Source organism: Orcinus orca, chromosome 11, assembly GCF_937001465.1.
Source record: "Orcinus orca chromosome 11, mOrcOrc1.1, whole genome shotgun sequence".
NCBI lineage: Eukaryota > Metazoa > Chordata > Mammalia > Artiodactyla > Delphinidae > Orcinus > Orcinus orca.
In genome coordinates, this window is record NC_064569.1 from 9,878,393 (window position 1) to 9,901,579 (window position 23,187).

At 44.2% G+C, this 23,187-nt stretch overlaps 2 protein-coding genes and 1 long non-coding RNA gene across 8 annotated transcripts in view; 2 read left to right on the forward strand and 1 right to left on the reverse strand.

The window, feature by feature from the left end:
* The window catches only part of CREBL2 (cAMP responsive element binding protein like 2), a 56,450-nt gene extending 48,237 nt beyond the window's left edge, over nucleotides 1–8,213 (forward strand). The window contains exons 4-5 of one of the 2 annotated variants that reach the window (XM_012537232.3): nucleotides 6,267–6,342; nucleotides 7,329–8,213. In XM_012537232.3, coding sequence (XP_012392686.1) covers nucleotides 6,267–6,342; nucleotides 7,329–7,338 — 86 coding nt within the window. In that variant the 3' untranslated portion in view covers nucleotides 7,339–8,213. Of the gene's footprint in view, nucleotides 1–6,266; nucleotides 6,343–7,296 lie in introns of both variants that reach the window. The other variant, XM_033408124.2, reaches the window with a different exon arrangement.
* GPR19 (G protein-coupled receptor 19) overlaps nucleotides 1–21,511 on the reverse strand; it is an 82,531-nt gene extending 61,020 nt beyond the window's left edge. For 2 of the 5 annotated variants that reach the window (XR_007469951.1, XR_007469952.1), the window contains exons 1-3: nucleotides 20,860–21,511; nucleotides 20,155–20,369; nucleotides 7,485–7,641 (exon numbers count right to left, since the gene is read on the reverse strand). The gene's annotated coding sequence lies outside the window, so the exon portion shown is untranslated. Of the gene's footprint in view, nucleotides 1–7,484; nucleotides 7,642–20,154; nucleotides 20,370–20,859 lie in introns of those variants that run through there. The other 3 variants (XR_007469950.1, XM_033408123.2, XM_004281136.4) reach the window with 3 other exon arrangements.
* LOC125960379 (uncharacterized) lies at nucleotides 18,543–19,407 on the forward strand. The gene is made up of 2 exons (XR_007469953.1): nucleotides 18,543–18,653; nucleotides 19,115–19,407. It is a non-coding gene; the product is annotated as an uncharacterized LOC125960379 (long non-coding RNA).
* Nucleotides 21,512–23,187: the final 1,676 nt, after the last annotated feature.

Sequence of the window (23,187 nt, forward strand, 5' to 3'; positions counted from 1 at the left end):
ACTTAGGATTCTGTGTGGAATGGTTTAATAACACAGAACTTCCCTCCCTACTGTTCTCACAAAGTCGGTGGTCAGATAAAATGGGAAAAAGAAAAAGAAACACCAAGAAACTTCACCGTAAGAAATGGCTAATGTGTTAGGATGGTATATGCAAAGTGGTCCTCAATCACACAAAGCATCCAAATTTCTATCACTTAGTGTGAGTCAGGATTGTGCTAAACGCTGGAGATACAGAAGTTAACTAGACAGACAAGGTCTCTGCTTTCATGGAGCTTTCCTCTAGTGGGAGAAACAATACTACACAGCTAAATAAGAAAAACAACACAATTAACAAAGAAATGGTCAGTGCTATGGAGAAAAATATAGCAGAATGGGGAACCAAAATGGATGGGAAATGGATGGCAGATGGTTGGTTGGTTACCCAATGGCCATTCCCAACTCCTTCCTTGCCTTCCTCTCTCCAGAGGCTGAAAAGGAAAGATAATCACTTTGGGCCCCCAAAGATGTCCGCGCCCCAATCCTGGAACCTGTGAATAGGTTACATTATATAGTAAAAGGGACTCGGCATATACAATTCAGGTTATGGAACTTAAAATGGGAAGATTATCCTGGATTATCCAGGGGGACCCAAACTAATGAGCCCTTACAAAGAGAGAACTTTCTCGTCTAGTAACAGAGAGATGCGGCAGAAGCCAGAGAGATTCCAAGCGTGAGAAGGAATCAACGTGCTGTTCTGGCTCTGAGATGCCGGGGCCCACATGCAAGAACCAGGGAGAGGCCTCTGGGAGTTACTGGTGGCCCCCAACTGAGAGCCATCAAAGAAACGTGACCTTGGTCCTAAAGCACGAGGCACTGGATTCTGCCAACCACCGAAATGAGCGTGGAAGGGGAATCGTCCCTGGAGCCTCCAAAAAGGAGCATGGTCCTGCCAACAGCTTGAAGCCTTGTGAGACTCTAAGCAGAGAAACTGGCCAAGCCCACGCAGACTCCTGACCCGCAGAACTGTGATGTAATAAATGGCCATTATTGTAAGCCACTAAGTTTGTGTTAATTTGTGACAGCAGCAATAGAAACTAATTCAATATAGCATTTGTTATATAACTGAGTGTGAAAACTGAAGCTCATACCAGCCACTCTATCACTTTCCACTACCCCACCATCACCTAGAATATTAGAAACCCCCAAAAGCTTAAAGAATGTAGCACTTTCTACTTCACCTTAAATGTTAGACTGGAGACTAAGAAACCTAAGTTATGATTATGATTATAAGCACTGAACAGCAAGTCAAGAGGCCCAAGTCTTATTTTTACATCGGTGTAAGGACCTTAAGTAAATTAATCTCCCTGAATCTCTATTTCCATATCTACAACATGAATGAGTTGGTCTAGATGATTTCTAGGATCATTTTTGCTCTATGAACTACAACTGATAGGTAGACATTGTGACGAGCAACACACTTTCATTTAACTTACAATCCACCACTTTCACCTGGCGGAGAGTGCATCCTGAAAGTGCATTGTGATGGGAGGACAGGGAAGCTGTTTAGGGCTGCTGGGGCCCAGTTCTTGAGCCTCTGCTGTCCAAGATTGGTAGTCTGGGTCTCCAAAGGAGAGATGAATTGTACAGAGGGGCCAGCCAAGCCCTCCTCACTAATTATCCTGGATGTGCCAATAATCTCTTACTGAAGATTCCTTGCAAGAAGCGGTCTGGTCTAAGAAGACCTGCCACCTGTGTTTGCTTCCCATCCCATGTAACACCAAACTTCTCAGCAGGAAGAAACACTTGCTAGAACCCCTGACTGTCCTCGACCAACTTTCCACACCTCTCCTCCTCGTAAAGGATCTTCCAAATTTTGAAGAAAACAATTTGGCCCCAGAATTTGCACCTTGCCAAATTCAATTTAATTTATTACAACAAACATTTTTTGAATAGTTGCTGTGTGCTCACTGAGTCCAAGTTTGGGAGGGAAATGTTCAGTTTTATGTCCAATCTCTGATTTCAGTATCAACATCTTTAGTTGTATGACTGAAATAGGAAAGAGGGGGGGAGGCAAAGAGCAGACTCATTACACTCAAAGCAAAGAGCTGTACAGTAGATATGATTTATAGCTATTTGAAAAGAAGGTGAAGGATTTGTTAAGAACCGAGTGTAAGCACCGAACAGGAAGTTACTAAGAACTTCCGTTTTTCAGAAGCATTTACATTCTGTCTCACATCAAGTTTACATCAACACTCTGGGGAAATTTTGATCTGCACCACTGTCTTCAATCAGGGTTTTCCAAGAAAGCAACCTTCAAATTCATGGAGCAGAAGTTAGATTTGAATTTGCAGTAACATGTATTTTTCATGGACAAATTATGCAACTATATATGTGGTCAGATGTGACTGAAAATATGGCTGAACATGTATCTGCATATGTTTCACATGGTTAATATATTTTTTAGTGCCATATATTTTTAGACATTTTATAAGTTAAAATGCTACTGCTATCACTTCTCAGTGCTTCTTATTTTAATCCTCTCTGCATATCAGCAATGATTGACCAAAATCACCAACACCAGCAATTTTCAACCTCTTCTTCAGAGGCAGATGTGACAAATGTGTCCATACATGTGATACACTCCTACGGACACATCCAGAATTACGTGTAACACCAGGAGCTCAGCCTACAATCTTCAACCTAGAAGTCATGTTGAAAAGAAAATAATTATGTAGATATCCTTACATTTATTCTAATTAGTTTTTTAAAAAATGAATCACCAGCAAACTTTGGTATTTTATCAGCTAGAAATTATTTGCAACAGACATTTTTTGTTTGGGACATATTTTGACACTTTGGTTGATAAGCATTGCCCTGCTATACCATAAGTGTACACCTGAAATCTGAATTCTTGAAGGCTAAGGGTGCCTGACACATAGAACCAGGAAAAGGTAATAAGAGAAAGAAACATGGCTATTCTCCACACTGGGCAACGGTGGGATATGACAAACCTGTTACAAAAGTCTAGCATTTCCCTGGAAATAATTAATTTCCTACCTATGCTCTTTAAAGCCACTGACATCCCAGGGAGTCTTCATAGCCTGCCTCCAAATTCAAAGGTGTATTCCCTTCTTTAGATGTAGAAGAAAATAACTCTGAACACATTTAAAATGTGAAGAGGCTACGTTATCTCAACCATAATGCATGGTTGACAGCACGGGCTCTTAGACTAGTGGTTCAGAGGTCATCTTGCCTCCCAGGGGACATTTGACAATATCAGGAGACATTCTTGGTTGTCACAACTCGGGGAGGAAAGTGTTGACGTCTGGTAGGTAGAGGCCAGGGATGCTGCTAAACATTCCACAATGAAGAGGACAGCTTCCCCCCCGACCCCCAACAGAGAATTATCCGATCCAAGAGGCCAACAGTGCTGAGATTGAGAAACCCTGCTCTCAAGCCGACCTGCCTGGGTTTCAAATCACCTATTACCTATATAAGTTACTAAACATCTATGTGCTTATCGTCTTTACCAGTAAAATTAGGATAAAAACAGTGTCCACCTTCTTGATTTGTTGTGAGAATAAAACAAATGACACAGACAGGAGCTAAGAACGATGTCTGGAAAAAAGCTAGTGTTTAACAAATGTTTACTTTCATTACCATTAGATGCATTGAAAAAGACTGAGAAGAAAAACACCAAAATTTTAAAATAAGTTGTTTCTAGGTGGCCAGACCATGACTGATTTTTATTTTCATTACACTTTTATATTTCTTTATATTTTCCAAATTTTCTAGAACTGTATTTGTATTACCCTAATATCCAAAAACACTTTTTTTAAAAGAATGTAGAGGAAAGAACTTTATTTTGTGACATAGTGGAAAGAGCACAGAATCAGAAAGATCTGGATTCAGATCCTGGCTTTATTTGTTGTGTGTGACTTTGGGCAGATTAGTTACTCTGAGCTTCAGCTTCCTGATCAGAAACTGGGGCTAATAATGCATATCAGAGAGCTTCCATCAGGATTAAACATGACAGACATCCAGTGTCGTGGAAATATGCTGAATGACAGGCTCCAAGAGATGGGTGCTTTCAAAGTTTGGCCCAGGAAAAGCGACTCTATAAACAGGGAAATATAGTCATGATGGTAACTCGCCTCTTGCTTTTTAAACTGTCCTCTTGGAGAAGCCACCTCCCATCTCAACCCACTGTTTGCCTGGGTTCAGAGGAGAAATTGCATCCACACTTTGGTCCTTCTCTCTATTCTTTCCACCTCCCCACATATACATCCTAGGAAAGGACCTGATAATTCAGCAGGCAGGGCTTACTAGCAGCGAGAAGTTACTAAGAGTGAAAAGCAGGACCCAGGCATCACTTTCACATGCCCACTGAGGGACAAGTCCATTGTCCTTCTTGTTTCTTCTTTCATCCCTAGCCTCCAAGCTGGAAGCACTCTTGGCAAGGCCTCTCCTCCAGGGGAACCGCTCCACTTTCTCTCTATTCTACTTCTCCTGTTCAGCTGGTAGAGAGGACTGCCCCCTTTCAGTTTTGAGAAGGATGAGTAGGAAGCCCAGAGAGGCTTCCAGATCTAAGCCTCTTGTGTGCACTAGCCTGGCTCATCTGAGAAGGCCGGCAAGCGTGCGGTGGGCAGGCAGCACTGGCCTGGCTGTACCTTGCTTCCAGCAGGGCTGGTTCTTGTCCACCCCTCATTCACTCCAGGTCACACTAAAGACCAGGAGAATGAGTAGACAGGATTCAAGGACCCAAACCGTAACCACAAACCCCACTCTTAATGCTCCTTAATGACTTAATCAGATGGAAAAAGAATAGAATAGGTTATATTTGTGTATATTATCAGGAGGGGTGACTATTTTAAGCCAGGTTAGACTGCTAACTTAAATTCAAATCCTAAGCAACCTTTCAAGATGTCCTGAGACAATCTTTCGTACTCAGGTCCTAATTGCCACGGTGTGGAAAAGGCAGTCTGGCTCAACCCACTCTGACTCTGAAGATCCCATGGTTCTCCAGGGAGGAGTCTTGTAGTCCTACCGGGTGGGCTCTTGGTGAAGTGTTCTAGCGACCGGGAGGCACAGCTGATTAGGGCAGGATTGCCTGGGGCAGGAGCTGACCTTCTCACGACATTCACTCTCAACCCAAGGTGAACTATTTCAACACGGGGAGACGGTGCCAGGCAAAACATCAGAGGAAAATGAGACTATTTGGGGTGCTCCCATGTACATGTAAATAAAAATATCAGGAGAACTTCATTCTAAATATAAATAAAATGTCAGGGGGATTGGTAATAACCAGGAAGTAATTTATGGATCCTTCTGGAACTCTAGTCTGCTATTGCTCCAGGGTCTGTCTGACTAGCATATGTACATTTCAGACATAATATTGACTGCTGCCAAGTTCTCTCCTACTACACTTTTACCTCCTCACTATCCTCCCCATAAAAGCATGCAAAACAAAATAGGCATGGGCCCCCAGAATGCTGTCAGTCTTGAGTCTTCCCATTCTTCATTCACAAGGGTACATTGAGATGATATCATAAACGGGCTGGGTGCTAAGCGCTAGAAATCCAGAGATGGAAGGAGATGGTCCCTTCTGTCCAGAAGCTGACTTCGGATGACTATAGTAGCTAGCGTTAAGTGTACTTGTTCCAGGGAAATGCTGATTTCAGCAGGGATCAAATCTAAGAACTAAAGTTCAATAAAGTTTAAGGTGTCAAGGGGACTCCTTCCTCTCAAAGTATTCTTCAATTGAAACCATGAAGGAAACACTTTATATAGTGAGGAATTTCACAAATTTTGGACTCCTACCCCCTTTTCTTCCTCTTTGTATCTCTGACCTAGTAACTTCTCTAAGTTTTCCCACAGCATATAAGAATGAGATCAGTCATCTTTTCTTGTCAAGGGCCAAAAGGGAAACTACACAGACCAACAGGAGGTAACCCTTATATTTCAGATATTTCCAGAAGTTAAAAAAAATTCCTCTTTTCCCCTTAAAAACCTAAATTAATTTGCAAAAAGAGAGAGATCTATTCCCTATTTTAAAGTATGATAATATTATTTTAAAGCAATAAATCCAGTCAGTTTGATAACATAGTTTGTGTTTATAATTTCAGAAGTTTTTAATCTATTTATTTTATTTTGAAAACCAGGTAAGTACTGTTAATATGCTTAGGCTGGTCTTATTCCTAGGTCCTGAGGATGGAAGAATGTTTCTAGGTTTGATTAAAAAAAAAAATGAACCATGATGTAATTTTAGATTTCTTTTTTTCCTTTAGACATCATTTGGTCACCATTGCAATACAGTGTTTTACCACCAGATATCTATACAGCACAAGGGGAAGAGAAGAACAGGTAATTACTTACTGGGTTATTTGGGGGTACAGAATGTGACTACTGGGATAATTCAAGATTACTATAGATTTCACTGGGGGTCTGTTTTAGCCAGGAAAGCTGATTCAATGTTCTAGTAGCATCAGCTGAACAAAACTTGTAGCCAAATCAACTGTTGACATCATTTGAAATAAAAGGAGCAGGGAAGCAGCATAGTTAAGTGGTTAAGATCATAGACTCTAGGGTCAAGTTTCTTGGGTCCAAACCCTGTTTCTCCTATTTGCTAGCTGTGTGACCTTGGGAAAATTCCCTAACTTCTCTGTGCCTTAGTTTCTTCGTCTCCAAAATGTGGGTACTAATAATAACTCCCCCAGAGGGTTATATAAGGATTAAATAATTGATTGTGCTTAGAATGATGCTTTACACATAACAAGAACTTTACAAGTATTTGTTAAATAAAGACAAAATAAAATGTAAATCTGCTAGCTCGTCTCTTTGTGCTGGATAGAAATAGTCAAAGATATCAAGATTTGAGTGCATGGCAGATTCTTTTAGTCTGTAACTTTGGAAGATTCCTTTGAGAACTTCCTGGAAGCCTTCTTGGTAGCTATTCTGAAAGATATGGAATTTGGTGACAGTCTACTGTCCCTAAGAGAGCTGGAAACAATCACAAGCACTCCTGGTATCAGGAACATCAGAAGGAAGACGATCACACAGCACAAAGAAACAGCACGCCAGCCCACCCAGGCTCCCTAAGCCACTGCCAATAACCTCGGAGAACATGGGCACAGAATAAGCAGCTGAAAAAGGATGAAACAGGATTTTATTGCAGTGACAATGAAATCTGGCTGGTGTCAGTAATATTATCTTTTTCCCTCTTTCCAGGATTCAATGAAAAGAATGCTTTTCAGCAATGAGTGCTTTGTTTTATTAATTATCACTATATACAACTCCCATCTCGTTTTTCTTCAACAGGCAGTGACTGTGGTGAATTGTTCATTTTACAGAACTACCTAGGCATCTTTTCTGGACCTGTGACAAATCTAAAGCCCCGAACCAGCGTCTAAGCCGGGACAAAATCTCGAAATTGTCTGGAAAACAGAAGGTATTATGTCCTCTGAGCCAAATTTCAGCCACAAAACCGCGGGATCTCTAGCACATACCTTCATCCGGACTTTATTTCAGAGACGGTCTCCTTGGGTCTTCTTGGTCAGGAACAGCCCTTGCAGAGGAGTTTGGAGAATGCCATAAACCACCAGGGAAGCTTGGGAACACATCCATATCTGTCCTCTGCCTTCCCCTTGGCTCAGAGCCTGCTTCCTGGTAGGAAGACAAGATGACGCTGTGCAGGGTTGACTGTTAAACCATCTTCCCGCCCCCAAGCCCCACTCTCTTGGTGCCCCTCCCTTCTCCTTTCCAGGGCTCTGGAATGTGTCACATGGGAAATGGATCATGTGGCTCCAGGGGAGAATGTGGCCGGCTTCTCTCTCCCTTCCCCCACTTTTCCTTTCAGGAGCATAGCAGCAGAAATCTCCGACCTGATTGGCTTGGACCAAAAATCTCCACATGAAAAGGGGAAGATTCAACCATCCAAACCTCCAGGCTTCTCCGCTTTCTTTTTTGTTTTATTTTTCATCTGAACATTTTTCCTGGGCATTCAGAATTGCTTGGAAGGGAAGGAAAGAATGCTTTCTCCCCAGGCCGTCTCCTTCTTTCTTATCATCAGTACCCTAACATGGCAAGGTGTTCCCTAACCTCCCTCCAGAGCCCCCTTGGCACATCTGAGACAATCAAGTGTTCAGCACCACGGACAGCATTACACCCCCTTCAGAGCTCCTTAAAGCCATTTGTCTATTTCACTCTCAGGTAAATAAAAATATTCAAAAAATATTTCCCCTGAGGTCTTGTGTCTAAATATACATCAGGCTATATATATGTAAGGCTCCAACCTACCTACTATCAAATTACTGTAACCTTATAAACACAAATATAATTTTTACATATCATTAAACCTAAAAAGACTATCCCATGTCTACCTCCCCGGCCCCATCCCACTACCCATCCCCACCCTTTAAACATGCTCCATGTTTTTTGGGGGGAGGGGAAATTCTCATTACACAGTTTACCATATGCCCATATATCTACGCTCACAGGCACAATGACAGACAAACGTGAGTGTGCACGTCCAGATGTCTTTAGTCCCATCCCTAGGCCTCAGGCAGGGCTGAGTTCTCCAACTCAGAGAGGGAGCCTGGCAGGAGCAGTTTTGTGCAGGGTCTTTCCTGCTTCACTGACGTCCCGGTTGCCATGGTAACTGTTGAAGGGGATGATTTCGTTCAGAACCAGTCACCATGGGACCCTACTGACTAAAGAAAGGAAGAGGGAACAGGACTGAATTGCAGAGGAGGACTTTCAATTAGCATTTGCAGAGCCAAATTTACCTAATGGGCCCTTTCTTTACTGAATTGTTGTTGACCCTAAATCTTGAAAGGCTTCTAGGAATTAGTATGGACTCTGCAATGGTAACTCCCCCCATCCTCCACTGCTTCTTTCCTTAAAAATCTATTTAGGTGCAACTAAATGAAAATGCCAGCTTCACAGAACGACTGTGGCATGCCACCACAGAGCATAGGGAAGAACACAGGCAACGTATTTCTTCTCAGGCTGAGGCTTCTGACTTTTATGAGGCCATTTATCTAAGTCGAACAGTCTTAATTTTAGGGAGATACTTTAGAACCACACCTGAACCAGGAACAATTTGTGAATGCTTTACAATTTTATAGCGGAAAAGATAAATATGGTTTAACGTGCCTTGCTGGATTATTTTGAATAAAAATAAATGTGAATAATAAGGTCAATCCCTTGGATAGCATTTGGACTATCCCAAGTCAGGAACTTAAGCTAGCTATGCACTTGTCTCATTAGGCATGCATAGAGCTGATTGTTTCTAACTCAGAATCCTAAGCATGGCAATTCTGAACATTTATTTTGAGGGATAGAAATGCTGACTTTCAACGTGCAATAATGCAAACTCTATAAGAAAAGAGGTAGCATACAGGAGCTGGAGTATAATTTCAGGAAACTGAAGCGCCTTCCTGGTCCAACATCCACAGCTTAAGACATGTTTACATCTTTTATTTTAGGATAAGAATCAAGTTAATTCTAGTTTTTCTATGTAAGACTCACAGAGAAATTCAACTCTGTTAGTTCTAATATTTGTCACTTTCAGAAAATTCATTTATCAGGAAAGCTGGATATGTGTTTGAAGAAAGCTTTAGAGAGCCAGCCAGATGGTTACTTAAGATATCACCTCTCTTCTTTTAGTGAATGATAACAGCAACAACAAAACCGGCTAATATTTATCATGCACCAGGTATTCAGTACATGATGTCATTTAATCCTAGCAAACCATGAAACAGGTACTATTATTAACATTCCTGTTTTACAGACGAGGAAACTTACAGAAGATAAGTAACGTGCCCAAAACCACACCACTAGTTAGTGTGGGAGTTAGGATTGAGGAGTATTTAATATGACTCCAGAGCAGGCATATTATATGATACGAATCTGTATCATGGATAATGGACTCGATCAAAATAACTTGTCAATTTAATGTGACTGGTGTGATTCATTACTATGGGCCTCTGATAGAAGAAATCAAAAAGATTTCTTTGGGCTTCCCTGGTGGCGCAGTGGTTGAGAGTCCGCCTGCCGATGCAGGGGACACGGGTTCGTGCCCCGGTCCGGGAAGATCCCACATGCCGCGGAGCGGCTGGGCCCGTGAGCCATGGCTGCTGAGCCTGCGCGTCTGGAGCCTGTGCTCCACAACAGGAGAGGCCACAACAGTGAGAGGCACGCGTACCGCAAAAAAAACAAAAAGATTTCTTTAAATCATTTGAGATGCAAAAAAAAAAAAAGGCCAAATTATTCATTCTTTTTAGGATGATTGTATGTGTACATCACAGCTTAGTGATAAAATAATAAAAACGATTTTATAAGGAATCATAATCTGAAATATTATTAAGGATGGCTATAAAACATGTTATGTAATATACTAATTCTGTTAAAAATATTAAATTTATAATCACCAAACTTATTCCCAGCCATTGGGAAGAAAATAGCTGTCTTCTATTCAAACCCATTAAAATCCCATAATACTGTGTAGCTAGGGTAATATTGTGAAAATAATTTATGTGATTCTTTTCCCCTCTGCCTGCCTGGGGAATCGATTTGCCTTGGGGATAGGGAATGTGGCACTGTTCAGAAATTATAAAAGTAATGGAAAGAAAGAAGGAAATAATATTCAGCTTCTGAAATTCAAAATAGGAGTGTACAGCAAGACAATAGGCTTGAAATCCAAGCTACCGTTTTGAAAGCCATTCTCAAAATTCCTTTATTTGTCATCAACCAAATATGGAAGACTTTGCTCAGACTGTTTGGTACCATAGAGCAGGCCTCCACACTGGGGCAGGCAAAAACTTTCCAAGGGGTTCCAGAGCCTGCAGGCAGTTCTATCGGAATTTCTAGATTCTCAACTTCCACAAGCTGACTTTCCTGAGAACTGGTGCAGTCAAGATGCCATGCTCGTTCTTGGTTCCCATCTAGTAGTTTTTCTTCCCTTTTACCATAGATTGGTGAACCTCTCACCCACCTCTACCTCAAATCCTACAATGGTGAACTGCCTGGATTTTAAAAAGCCCTGGGAAACAAGCAAAGAAACAACTGGAAATATTGAGGATGCTATTGAGATATTAGTGAACTCACTAATTGAGTTAACGCATCCTTTTAAGAAACAAGAGCTTTCCAATTGCTTTAAACAAAACTGAAAGCAAACCACCATCCAATTGTCCACTGAGAGAGTCATTACAACAGTTCTCTTAAAAGAAAGCTCTTTTTACAAAAGAATGACAGCTAATAAAGGCAGAATATAATATTTAGAACACCATTTCTACAGGCCGCAGTGAAATAACTGATTCAGGCAAGGACCACAGCAGGTATTCAAACTATGAGATGAAAAGTTGTTGGGAACAGGTTGTTTGTACGTTATTTACAAACTGCAAAGGGAAATGTGTACTTTTTCAAGGGTGAGACTGGCAGGGGCTCACCATCTTAACCAAGTGACCAAATTTAGCATCACTAGCCTAACAGTGGGACAACCTGAAATTAGTGCCTAACATAAAGCAAGGTAACCTACCCAACATTACTAATGAAATATTCTTTCTAAAAGCATTTAACCTGAATCTAATCAAACCTCTAGACAGAGTGCCCAGTTTGGGGCGGGGGGGAAAGGCAGGGGTTGGAGAAACAGATTAAAGACATCATGAGAAAATAATTGACCAAAATGAGAAAACAAAATATTCTACAAGAGAACTAGTCTGGACTTATCAGAAAGTCAATGTTGTGAAATAAGAAGGGTGAGCTATTATTAAAGAGACTAAAGAAAACCAATTGCAAAGCATGTAATTTGATGAGATGCTGACTGGGGAGGGAGGGAGAATTGGTATAAAAAAGCTCTAAAATATTTTGTGGAAATTAGGGAAATTTGTCTTGTGAACTGGATATTAGATGGTGTCATGGAATTATTATTTCTATTAGGTGTGAGAAACGAATTGTGGTTAATAAGTGGATTTCCTTATTCTTAGGAGATGCTGAAGTATTAAGGATAAAGGGTCGAGACGAATGCAAGTTACCCACAAATGGTTCAACAACAACAAAAAATATGTACGCACATAATCAGAAAGGGAAAGTAAATACGGCAAAACATTAACTGGCGAAATCTGGGTGAAGAGTGTATGGGTGTTTACTGTACTTACTTTCAATTTGTTGTCTGAATGAAAATAAAAAAGTAATAAATTCTGCTCTGTGGTGAAAAAGGACATGCCACATGGAAAGTAAGAGTCTCTCCCTTGGGCTTCCCTGGTGGCGCAGTGGTTGAGAGTCCGCCTGCCGATGCAGGGGACACGGGTTCGTGCCCCGGTCCGGGAAGATCCCACATGCCGCGGGGCGGCTTGGGTCCGTGAGCCATGGCCGCTGAGCCTGCGCGTCCGGAGCCTGTGCTCCGCAACGGGAGAGGCCACAACAGTGATAGGCCCGCGTACCACAAAAAAAAACAAACAACAAAAAAAAGAGTCTCTCCCTCTAGGTCTCAGGTTCAGAGAGAAATAGAAGAGAATAAAGCAGCCAGTCACTGGGCCTGACCTCTTTCTAGACCAAAGATGGATATGAGTGCATTCATTTTCTCTTGTAGTTGTTTCAAATTACCACAAACAGTAGCTTAAAACAACACAAATCTATTATCTTACAGTACTACACGTCAGAAATCTAACATGGGTCTTACTGGGCTAAGATTATGGTGACAGCAGGGCTGTGTTCTTTTCTGAAGGCTACACAGGGAGAATCTGTTTCCTTGCCACCCACATTCCTTGGCTCGTAGCCCCCTAACTCCTAACTTCAAAACCAACAACCTTGTATCTCTCTAACCATTATTCCACAGTCACATCTCCCTTTGTCTGACCTCAGACTGGAAAGTCACTTGATTGGGCCCGCCCAGATAATCCAGGATAATCTCCCCTCTCAAGGCCCTTAACTTAGTCAAATCTACAAAGTCCCATTTGCCCTGTAAGGTAACACAGTCACAGGTTCCGGGTGTTAGGGTGAATATCTTCAGGGGTCCTTACTCTGCGTACCACAGTAAGTTACCTCCATGCTGAGAGGGGCACCCAGGGCAAGAGCTCTCTGCCTTTGCTCCCCTCTGGGGACCACTGCCTAGGCCCCTCATACCTCATCCTCTGCACTCTGCATGGCCGTTCGGGCCAATGGCAAGTTTCTCACAGTGTACGTAGGCATACAGAGCAGTCAACTGTCCCAAGTGTTTCCGGTTCCCTTGAAGCATGGATGTTCAACTAACAGCCAGGGGGCCTGCCGTGGTCAGGTGAGGTGACTCCACAGCCGGGGCCAAGGGGAAAAGAGTCCCCAAGGGGAGGAGGCCGATTCTCCCTGTGGAGATTTGCCTGAAGCCAAAAATGGGCCATGAATTCACCAGCTGCAGGCTTCAGCATCGCAGGCCAGCAGGTTCCCCAGCGCTCAGGCCAGCGAGGGGCATCATGCCGGAACCCTGCCAGTGCACACTCTAGGTCCAGAATGAAGTCGGGGATACCCCCCTCTCAGCAATTCCACAAGGATGTGTATGTTACCCCTCCCCACCCTCCATTCAAATGGATGTTATCTTCAGAGAGGATGACAGGACCTCCTTGGGAGGCATTATGAAAGAGAAAACATTTTTACCCAAAGGAGACTTATACTATTTAAAGAAACCACTCAAGAAATGAAATTGAACTATACCTGAGACTGAATTGGACACTTTGCCTGGTTTTTTTTCTCTCTAACCTAACAGTTGTGATGGTTTTAAAATATGTCCACAAATTTTTGATATGCCTCCCTTCAAATGGTGACATCTAATACTACTTCCCTTGAACATGGGCCAGACTCATAACCTGCTTCCAGTGAAGAGAATGTGGCAGGAGTGATTCTCTGTCATGTCCGAGGCGAGATTATCATAAGGACAGTTTCTGCCTGGCTCTCTGCCTCTTGGATTGCTCAGCCCCCATGTCGTAGGGACACTAAAGCTGTCTTGTGAAGAGGCCCACGCAGGGAAAACTGAGGCCTCTCACCAACCAGCACCAACTAGCAACAGGGCAGTGAGCCACCTGGCAACAGATCCTCCGGCCCTATCAAGCGACTGCAGTCCAGACATCTTGACCTCTACTTTGTGAGGCCCCAGGCCAGAACTGCCCAGCTAAGCTGCTCCCAAATTCGTGACCCACAGAAATTAGGAGATAATGTTTATTATTAAGTTCCTAAGTTGGGGGGATTTTGTTATGCAGGTAACTTATAGATAACTTATACACAGGTGAAAACTACAGAAAACAATGACGAGAACTACCTTTTCTTGGCATATTCGAGCTGCAGTGAGTTACATGTGTCCATGCTGCATATGTGTGTTCCTCTTGTGGAAAGCATGTGGTTTTATTAGGCCAAGAACAGGAGGAAGGGGAGAGCGCAACTAGCCACATTAGAGTGCTGTCTAAGGGGAAAAAAGAAAGCCACTGAGGTGGAGGTGGATTTATTATAAAGACTCAGAAGAAGTGCAGGGAACTGAAGAACAGGAAGTGGCAGTTAGACCACAGATGGGACTGAAGGAAGGGACAGAAAGCTGTCAGAGCCAAGAGACACTGACTCCATCTCTTTCTCTCAGGCTACGGGACCGATTGTCCCCTATTTTCTCTCTCTTAATTAGCTGCATTCACCTGCTTCTCTTTTGCAATCAGCTGGTTCTGATTACTGGCCCCCAAATGGTGACCTCGGCTCTGAAAGTTACATGACCTTACAAGTTCAATGCTCCTATTTAAATGGCCCAGTCTCAATTAAAAATAGAACTACCATATGATCTAGCAATCCAACCTCTGGGTATATACCTAAAGGAAATAAAATCACTGTCTTGAAGAGATATCTGCATTCCCATGTTCATCGAAGCATCATTCACAATAGCCAAGATACGGAAACAATCTAAGTGTCTGTCGACAGATGAACGAATAAAGACAATGTGATATACAAATACACTTCACACGCACGCACACACATAATGGAGTATTATTCAGCCTTAAAAAAGAAGGAAATCCTGCCATTTGTGACAGGGTGGATGAACCTGGAGGACATTATATTAAGTGAAATAAGCCAGACACAGAGAGACAGATACTGCATGGTCTCACTTATATGTGGGATCTAAAAAAGTTGAATTCACAGTTAACAGTGAGTAGAATGGTGGTTACCAGGGCTGGGGGATTGCAGGAAATGGGGAGATACTGGTGAAAGGGTACAAACTTTCAATGATAAGATAAATAAGTTTTGGAGACCTAATATACATACAGCATGGTTAACTATAGTTAACAATAGTTGTATACTCAAAATTTACTGAGAGATTTCAAGTGTTCTCACCACACATACAAAAATGGTAACTATGTGAGATGGGGTGTTAGCTTGATTGTGGTCATTTCACAATGTGTATGTATATCAAAACATCATATACTTTAAATATACACAATTTTTATTTGTCAATCATATTTCAGTAAAGCTGGGGAGAAAACATATGACCCAGGCTCTCAATGTTCTGATCTAAATTCTTAGGAGGCAGAGTCTGTTTGACTGAGCTTAAGTCCGATACAGAGCGGATCCAACCAGCTGTAGGCACTGGGATGGAGCAGAGTTCCTGTGCTACCCCTCAACACTCTCTAACAAATTTGGCAAATTTTATAAAGGGGAAGGACAAGGAGAGGGAGGAAGTGACTGACAGAGGAAATGACTGGCATCTTAGTGTGTGTGTGTATGTGTTTTTAAAATTCCATGACCTCTCTCCACTGGTGAGCCTGCCAACAGGCACAACACCTTTGGCCTCCATGTCACCTCCGTTTGAATCACCCACCTGAATACACATACCCTTCACACTGCCTGGGTTTTCCCACATGGACACCATGCTGTGTCACGCTCCCACAGGTTAGACCTGAGGCAGTTTCCTCTGCCGTGTCCACCTGGGGAACACCTATTCCCATCTCAAACCCTGCTGCCTTTCATCTTCTCTGAGGTTCTAGGTCCCTCTTAGCCCCAACCCCTCCAAAATAAGTTACTCACACCTTCTTTCTTACTATAGTACTTCTTTAATTTTCACATATATTACTTCTTTTATTGTATACATTATATTGCATTGTGTTCATAGATTCCTATAGGGAGCAATGTCATTTAATTCATCTTTAGACCTCTAGGATCTCAAAAACAAAGTAGGTTCTCAACAACAGTGTTCCAGCACACTGAACAAGCATGATTTCAGGGACTAACTTAAAGCAACTTAATTTTTATTTCCCACTGTCCCAGTGATAACACTCTGTAGTGCCTGGTACTCCCATCCCTGAATGAAAACCTGAGCTGCCCCATTCCTTTTTATGGTCACTTTTAGGTAAGAAAAGTTAGTAATTAAAATTTCCAGTCCAGTATCATAGTCGAAATTTTCCCCCTGACTTACAGTTAAGGCTTTCCCCTTCCCACCAGTTTGCAGCCACTGTACCCGGGAAAGCTGACGTTCAGGCAAAGAGTGGAGCCACGTCCCTCTCTCCCTGGTTTGCCTGTCTACCAGCACTCCAACAACTCCACTCAAATATCCTCTGCAGCAGCCTTTCCCAGTCTTCCTCGTGACTCCTTTATGCCCCTGATATGGGTGAGAGTTTAAAAGCAGTCTAATCAGTTCTCAGCCTCCTACATCGTGCAGAGTCCTACAGAGCAGTCTGTCTCTGGTTATTTCTTGTCACAGGGTCTCGGAAAGCACTCCTGTTCTGACATACTTTTATAACCGTTTAACTAAACTGTCAGCACTTGGGATTTTTCTACCTCGAACTTTCAATAGGTCTCCCTCCTCACCCCAAGACTCCTATCCTTCTACCCCATTCCACTCCTCATTTCTGCATCCACCCACTTCCATAACCTCTAGTTATTGACCCCTGCAGAGTCTCTGAATCCTGTCTTCTTACCTAGGCAACAATGTCTGGCCATTTCACCAACGCTCTTGCTAGGGATTAAACTCATGTGCTTCTCAAGAAAAGGGACCCAGTGAAAGACAGATTACCCCCTCCCCTTTTGACAGAAGATACTCCTGGCCATTACTGCCACGTTTGGGTCTTGGCATCAGTGACTGAAGTAGTATGGTGGTTTCAACTTCTAAATTACTTGTATCTCTAGAAACCAGAGTCGTCCTAAAAGAAAGTACCTTGTCTCTTAGGACCTCACATCCTTGACCCAGACACGCCGTCCCTCCTATGCTAACTGATTCTCTACTCACTGAAAGTCTGCAAAACAGACTTGATCCTCACCTTTCTCACCTGTTAGTACTGACAGGACCACTTGTGTAGTCAGAGCAGCCACATCAACCCTATGAGGCTCTGGGAAGAGGCTTCCTCATCAATGGCCTTTCCGCTGGAGAACACCCACGTACATACATGTCAGCGATGACTCGATGTCCCTCCCCAACCAGTGGAGCAACTGTAAAAGGTCCCCGCACCCCACTACTGCAGTCCGCCATGCTCATGGCCCAAGATCCACAACGCGGTAAAGCAATAAAGACATCACCGTCTGTCACCGCTGTTAAATTAGCACCACGCTCTAACCAACTGAGCTAACCAGCCAGAATTGTGTCACCTGTGCTAATCAAAGGCCCAACTCAGGAGGCCAAAGTCCTCCATCTCTGCAGTAAATCCTGTGTATTCCTGGGGCCTGTATTAATGACCTCATCACTGACCTTTCCCAAATCACGATGCTTACCACCTTCTTATCATAGTGCCCTCTCTCCTGAATAGAGCTCACTATGCCCTACTCATCGGCCCATCTCAAGCTCTAGCCCTTATACCTCTAGAAAATTTTCAAATATATAGCTATTCAGACAAGTGGTCTTAAACCACAGGCCTAACTTCTTTTCTCCTCCTGCTTAAAGCAGTGGTTCTCAACTTTAGCAGCAAAATGAAGAGCTTTAAAAAATACTGATGCCCGGTTTCCACTCCCAGAGATTCTGATTGAATTGGTCTAGGGTGAAGCCTGGGCATTAGGACTTTCTAAAGCTCCCCAGCTGAGTCTACTGTGGAGGCAAGGTGAAGAATCTGTCTTAAGGCTCTCTGTATACGGATGCATCCATGCTACACAGAACATGCACATTTTGGTGAGGAGATGGCACGCGTAAATGTGGTGGGAGGCTCAAGGCAGAAACTATTTGTTCACCATACACTACATATCAAGTTCTACGCTAGTAACTCATGCAGTCTTTTCAACTGTACCTCATTTCCTCTTTACAGTCATCCTATGAGGTAGGCACTATTGTCCTTATTTGACATACAGGGAAACCGAGGCCCAGAGAGGGCACACAGAGTGACTGGTATGCTCAAGTGTCAAACCCTTTCTGTGACACCATCCTGAAGAGGTCACGCCTCTTACAGCTGGATGACCCTGTAACGAAGCGCCGCAAGGCGCAGCCCTTAGCCCTCCGCCGTTGCTGCCCACCATCACCCCCGCACCCCGTTACCAGGCAACGGTTACCGGGAGATCATTAACGCCGGGGGTTGGAGCCTCAGCGAGAGGTCTTGCTCAGCCATTGGTCGGCACCACAGACGGCCCCATTCAGCCATTGGTCGGCGCTGCCGTGGGCCCCGCCCCCAGGCGAGCAACTGTCAAGGAGCCACCGTTTGAGGGGCGTTTTTGAGCCCACGGTCGGCGGAGCGGTGGTCGTCCACTTGGAGAGTGAGGTAAGAGGCCGATCCCAGCCTTCTCCCCGGGGCCCTCCAGCTCACCCGGCCTCGGGCTGGCAGACGAGCTGGGGGGCCCAGGGAACAGGCTGGGGGTGTGCCCTGCAGGGCTCCAGAGCCTCGCCAGGACCGCCCACGGGCCGGGCCCAGGCCCTGAGGCTGCGGTGACCCTCTCCCCCATCCCCGCGTCTGCGACCGAATGGCAGCGGCAGTCTGCATGGGACACAGTCCGGGGAACCTGGCCCCCACTGTTTACGCGGCCTGAGGAGCCCGAGGGCCAGCTGGGCCCTGGGCGCCTGGCTGCCTCAGCGATGACAGCTGGGCAGGGTCTGGGGACCTGGCCCGGAGGGAGCCACCGTCTGAGATCTGCCTCTTCAGCCTGGGCACTGGTGGGAGGAGCCAGACTGGGTGCTGGACTGACGCTCCGAGGTTAGGGTGACCGCCCCGCTTCTCTCCACCAGGCCTGGACCTCGGAGGGCGAAAGTCGTGCCTTGGGACCTTCCCCTTTTCTTGTCAGAACAGAGAGTAACATTTGTTTTGGTGGAGATTTACAGGAACATCGTGACCCGACCATGACCTGACCTCAAGGACAAAGGCTCTGACACCAAGAAGTGTGCACCAACTAACCACGCCCCTCCCTCACCTTCCCTATAAAAGGGCTTTGCTGATTGCTTTCAGGGAGTTTGGGGTTTTTTAAGGCGTGAGCCACCCATCTCCTTGCATGGCCCTGCAATAAACCTTTCTGTGTTCCAGACTCCAGCATTTTGGTATTGTGTGGCCTCACTGTGCGTCGGGCACACAGGATTTGCGTTTCGGTAACAATCCCACTCCCCCCAAAAACAGGCGCCAGCGCAGAAACCCTAGTCTATTGCATCCATGGATATATTTTTTTTTTCCTGGAACATTTTCCCATGAACTCCACACATACAGCCCAGTTACTAGGCTATACTTTAGGCTGCCAAAATGAGGCGAAGTGCTCCAGGCAGAACTTCTTGATAGGGGACTACTAGGTCTGGGCCTTTATTAAAGTACTTCCACTCTATTGACCGATACCTGGATCCTTCTCCCTCACTGCTAACTTAAACCCTGCGGCTTTCTATACTGAGTTTTTCTTACAGATGAAGCTATATTGCTTACCTACAAGCCATTCCTTTGCTGGTCTACTAAAACCATGTATTCCACCGTTCCTCTGCCTTGTACTACAGACAGTACACAGAGCATCAAAATATACTGGCTAAGCTGCATACGACTGCTGCTAACATCAAGATGGGGCTCTCGGGGCTTCCCTGGTGGCGCAGTGGTTGAGAGTCCACCTGCCGATGCAGGGGACGCGGGTTCGTGCCCCGGTCCGGGAAGATCCCACATGCCGCGGAGCGGCTGGGCCCGTGAGCCATGGCCGCTGAGCCTGCGCGTCCGGAGCCTGTGCTCCGCAACGGGAGAGGCCGCAGCGGTGAGAGGACTGCGTACCGCAAAAAAAAAAAAAAAGATGGGGCTCTCATACCTAGTGACCTGGGAGGCTAGCGGCGACAAGTCGGTACTTTTGTTGCGCGCCAGTGTCTTGGTAGCTCAATTCCACCACTTCACTCCATGCAATCCACATTCCGCCTGAGGTATGCTTCGAGGGGCCAAGGGACCCACTGGGAGAGGACACTGTGGGTGGTACCTTTCAGGCGCTGCAGGGCAAACTCCAGTGCTTGCGCAGGTGTCCCACATACCCTGAGAGAGAAAGAGGTCAGATGGGTCAGTTCTCTCAAAACACTTGCAGAATTCTTGACTCCCGTTACCTTAACTGTCCTTCCTCATCCCAACCTCAGCCCCTGCTCACGACTCTGGCTTTCAGAATCCTCCTTGTCCCACTCACTTAGGGACTCCCCTATTTCCACCTCACCCACGAGGAACTAAATGTGGAGCATTTCTGCCTTTCTGTTTACAAACACGCACAGGGTCGCACTATCTGAAGGAAGACGTGCTCTACTGCCCAGAGTTCTGTTTTCCTAGCTTCCCCTCTCCACTGTGCTGCATGGCTACTGCCTTCATGCACAATTTTCCCACCTTCTCCCTCCCACTGCACTACCTTATTTACATTCACATCTTGGTCTCCAGAAAAAAAAAATACAAAGAAAACACAAGGTTTTCTTTCTTGGCCCCTCAGATTTGTTCCTCTATGTCGCTCCCAGGGTTATCTTTCCCAACACAGAAAGCTCACCACTCTGGTTTAAAGCCTGGACGGCTCTCCCACGCCCACGCCTTTACTACTCGATTCGCTGAAACCTCCTCACAGAGTTCACGGCCGAAACAGAGCAACGGAAAGGAGTGACGACCGTATAAGCATGTGGAGTTGTGACTGCAAAATCTCGAAGAATGTAGTGTTGTGTGCTCCAATCCATCGCGTCCACGTGAATTAACCTCCGACCTTTCTCGAGGGTCAAATTTGGTTGACTATTACCAGCCAAAACGTTTCTAAATGTTTTCGCGCTAAAAATGATCAGTCAAGCGCATGAGCAAACGCCCGGAGGGTGAGGGGGCGTCCGCTGTTCGCGCAGGAAGATCTCGCGATGTTTGGGCCAGCCCGGGGAGTAGTAATGTTTTTTGGGGTGCTTTGAGGCCTATTTACGCCCCCCCATCCTCCAGCCCCGATGGATTAATGCTGTCGTCAAATAAAAAAAATCAAGACTCCGCGGCGAGAACAAACGAGGCTAGAAGTAGGCGACACGCCAGCGGCAGGTCTCCGGGGCCGAGGAAGGGCTTTTCTCTACGAGGCCCCGAAGGCCGCACAAGTTCTTCAGAAACAAAAGCCAGAAGTCTGTAAAAAATGGAAAAAAGCCAACCAGTTTATCACCTTAGAATGCGGTGTGGGGATTTTTGTTGTTGTTTTTCCACTTTTCACTGTAGGAAAAATCCCATTGGCTGACAACACCAAGTTTCCCCCTTCTGCTGCTACTGCGCCTGCGCGGGGCTTTGTTTACTACCTCGGGCGGCCGCTGGGTACCCACTTCAGAGTCCGGAGTCTAAGGTCTTGGTGTGTAGTTCATGATGAAAGTCGCGTTTTCAGCCGGGAGCACGGGTGGGAGGTTAATAACAGGACAGGTTAAGTGTAAACCTGAAACCAGTGAAAATACGAGCCGTAATGAAAACCAATCTCGATCACTTAGAAATCGTTGCCTTTTCAGATCTGTCGTGGAAGAGCTTCATTATGAACGTAATGAAGGTGATAGCACCACTCTAACCATAACTAAGAAGTGGTAAGCAGCAACAGTACTAAACCCAAAAGCGAAGGTCGTATTTAGGTACCTGTTAAAAATATGGACTCCTGTAATGGAAAAGATGCAAATAACACTAACCCTAAGCCCATCTTGCTCAAATTTCGAGCAATACCTGCATCATTAAGAATGACTATTGGAAAAAAAAAAAAAAAAAAGACTCTCGAAGCAGAGTCAAAAAGGGAGCCATGCAAATTTTGAAACTAAAAACAGAGATGACTCTAGAAGCAATAGCCAGAAAAAGCACAAACCAACAAGCAAATTTTCGAAAATGGTTTTAAGTTCCCTTCAGAATCAGTTTCAGGTGGCTTAGAAGGCTATGATACTTACAAAATGAGAAGATCTGGTGAAACTTTGTGTCATAGATATGACTGGATCTGTTTGAAAACAAAGAAAACGCAGGCAAGCTGATTTTTTAAAACTATCCTTATGGAAGAATTTCCAGTGATGCGTTTTAATGTGCTCAAAACAGCCTTAAGTAACTGGTAGATTCAGCTAAACCTAGATGTTTATCTTAGAGTTGGATAATAGCATAGATGTTAACAATTTGGAAATTTTGTTGGACTCTGTTAGGTTTTAAATGATGGATTTGAAGACTTTAATTTGTAATAGAAGAAACTTTCTACAAAAGGAAGGTGAAATTTTTAGGTAGCATGAAATTAAGTAGAGGAAAAGTATGGACATGTGTGCAGATGGGGCCAGATTTTGAAGGCTCTGGACACCTCCAGCATGGTTCACAGAGCCTTCACCTTAAAAAATCAGCCTCTGGGTTTTTCTTATTATGTTCGATATGACAGTAAAATTTAGTAGATGTAGCAATTTGGATACTTACCCTTTAAGGCAACAATTTGTACCAAAGTCACAAGGAACTTTAAAATCCTGCTCCATTATCTAGAGGTACACTCATTTGGTTGAAGTAAGGTGATAGCCAGTTTTCTAAGCCAGGACTGAATTGACATTTTCTTCCTGAAGGAAAAGAAACGTAGATAAGCTGAATTGATTCTTTGTTCGCCTATTAAGGTGATTAAGACTGACTCATAAACACTGCTTACTTTGTCAAGGCAATCAACAACTGTAAAAGAAACTGAATGCTTTTATTGCACATGATGAGATGGTTCTAATGGAAATAGAGAATGGGAATTGGATGAAGAGTTGATATAGAACTATGAATCCTTTGAGACTACTGGTTCATTTACATGTGATGAAAATGTTAGTGTAAGACTGGTAAGTGGTCAAATAAAACTTCGTCTTTGTTCACTGAAAAAAAAAATCCT